Source organism: Chrysochloris asiatica, unplaced genomic scaffold (assembly GCF_000296735.1).
Source record: "Chrysochloris asiatica unplaced genomic scaffold, ChrAsi1.0 scaffold00126, whole genome shotgun sequence".
NCBI lineage: Eukaryota > Metazoa > Chordata > Mammalia > Afrosoricida > Chrysochloridae > Chrysochloris > Chrysochloris asiatica.
This window is the reverse complement of record NW_006408644.1, coordinates 8842188-8844208: the sequence shown is the minus strand read 5'-3', so window position 1 is coordinate 8844208 and position 2021 is coordinate 8842188. Positions and strand designations below refer to the sequence as shown.

General features: G+C 41.7%; 1 protein-coding gene across 1 annotated transcript; it reads right to left on the bottom strand.

Moving 5' to 3' along the window:
- Nucleotides 1-434: 434 nt before the first annotated feature.
- Nucleotides 435-2021, bottom strand: ARMCX3 (armadillo repeat containing, X-linked 3). The gene has a single exon (XM_006869106.1). The coding sequence runs from the start codon at nucleotides 1928-1930 to the stop codon at nucleotides 791-793; it is 1140 nt and encodes a 379-aa protein (XP_006869168.1). The 5' UTR covers nucleotides 1931-2021; the 3' UTR covers nucleotides 435-790.

Here is a 2021-nt window from a genome sequence, read left to right as displayed (position 1 = left end):
GTCAAAGATATTTCATGGCTCTCAGCGCTCAGCGAAGTAATATTCACACAGCTTTCTAGACACTGGTCTCACCTAGCTCTCCAAATGTATGGCCTACTCCCATTTCCCACTCTCTCCATTGTAGGCAGATTGGTGTTCTCACTGGAACAGTGTTCCTACCACTGTGCTTTACTCACACTCTATTTCATCAATTGCCCTAACAACTCTACCCCATTCAGGACCCATTTTGAATGGCTGCTCCTTCATGAAGCTTTAGCTGACTACAAGTCACCTATAGAAACCTTGGTTTCCTCTGTGTTCTGAGAGGGCACATTTGACAATGAACATATGTTCAAGCTATTCTGCTATCTTTTTGTTTGATGTTTCTTATTTCTCCAACTAGATTATAAACTGAAAAATGAAGATGGTTTCTTTCATTCTTCCCCCTTCTCCCATTTCTTTCTTGAATTAACACACAATTTTATTGATGCAACACAAATGACGTCAATGCAAATGACAGAAAGGAGCTCACTTATGATTGGTTCACTGTCACTTACGCAGAGAAAATAATAAAAATATTTCAATCTAGGCAGCAAGATAAAAAGCAACAAACATGTTTTCAGAATAAGTATAACATTCATTCATCCAGCTTAAACCTGCAGACCAACTTGGAAAGGATCAGCATTGATGAGACAATATGATATTCATTATTCAAAATTGGCAGCTGAAAGGATTCCTTTATCATATAAACAAGGTGGAGAAAAGGAATAGTTTACAATATATATTGCTTTTAGACTGCAAAATCAAGCAGTTATTCCTGGCTCTTTGGGAACATATGCTCAGCCAGTTTAGCCATGAATTTCCCAACTTTTACTTTCACCAAAAAATCGTGGTGACTTTCTATTCCCAGAACCTTATCAGCACATACTTGAAATTCCTTTAAAAAGAAAAAAAGTGAACCTTCACTGAAATGATTCTGAGTGGGTTCATTTTCTTCCCATTTAAAATTGTCATTTATATTCTCAAATATGATCAAAAGTTTAAGAATTATCTCTTTGTTCTCTTTCTTATTAAAGAGAGAACCCAGTGAAGATGGTATTTGGGCCCTGAGCAGTTCTCTAGCCATGGCTGGATTTTCAGCCAAATTCAAAAGGAGTTTCAAAACCTGAAGCTTGGTTTCTTCGTTTCCTGCTGAAAATAAACGAAAAAAGTCTGAAATGGAATTAGCAAGCATGTGCTGATGCTCATTAGTAACAGTCATATTTGTAAGCAGTCTTAGTCCAGCCAGCTGCACAGATGAGTTCAAGCGAGACGTGACTGTGTCGTCACACACTTGATTCATGTATATCTTAAGCCTGCGCTGATTTTCCGCATTCACACTCAAGTTATTCAGAACAATTAAAGCTTTTTCTTTAACTATGGGATCCCGGGTATTGAGAATCATTGCAACAATTGGGAGACCACCCAGATCCCGAATAATATCTCTGTTAAATGCATAAGCAGCATTGTTACCCAGAGCAATTAAAGCTGCTTCAAGTATATAAGGCTTTTCAGACATCTCAACCAAGCAAAGAACTTTTTGCAGCTCTAGAGGGGACAAAATAGTATCATCTGAATTTGGAGAAGCCCGTTTCTGGACAGCCCGATGTGCCCTGGTGGCCCTGGCCCTGGCCCTGGCCCTAGCTCTGGTCCCGGCCTCAGTGCCAATCCGAGCCCAAGGTGGGTACCATACAATACTCTTGTTGTCATTGTTGTCATCATCATCATCAGACCAGTCATTGTACCTGCCCCCAGAACAGTCACCAGTATCATCCATATCACCAGGCCCACCCGCCGCCATTTTCTCCTTGTTCTGTTTTCTTCCCCTGGTCAGTCTATAAATGCAATAGCAGGCGCCAGCCCCGATCACCAGTCCCGCAGTCACCCAGCCTACTTTCCTAGCGTAGCCCATGCAATCGTCCCTGACAATAGCAGGGACCAAGGAACAGAGTAGTCAGTCAGGCTCGGGGAGGATGGCTGTGGGCCTGGATTTAGGCCTGTGG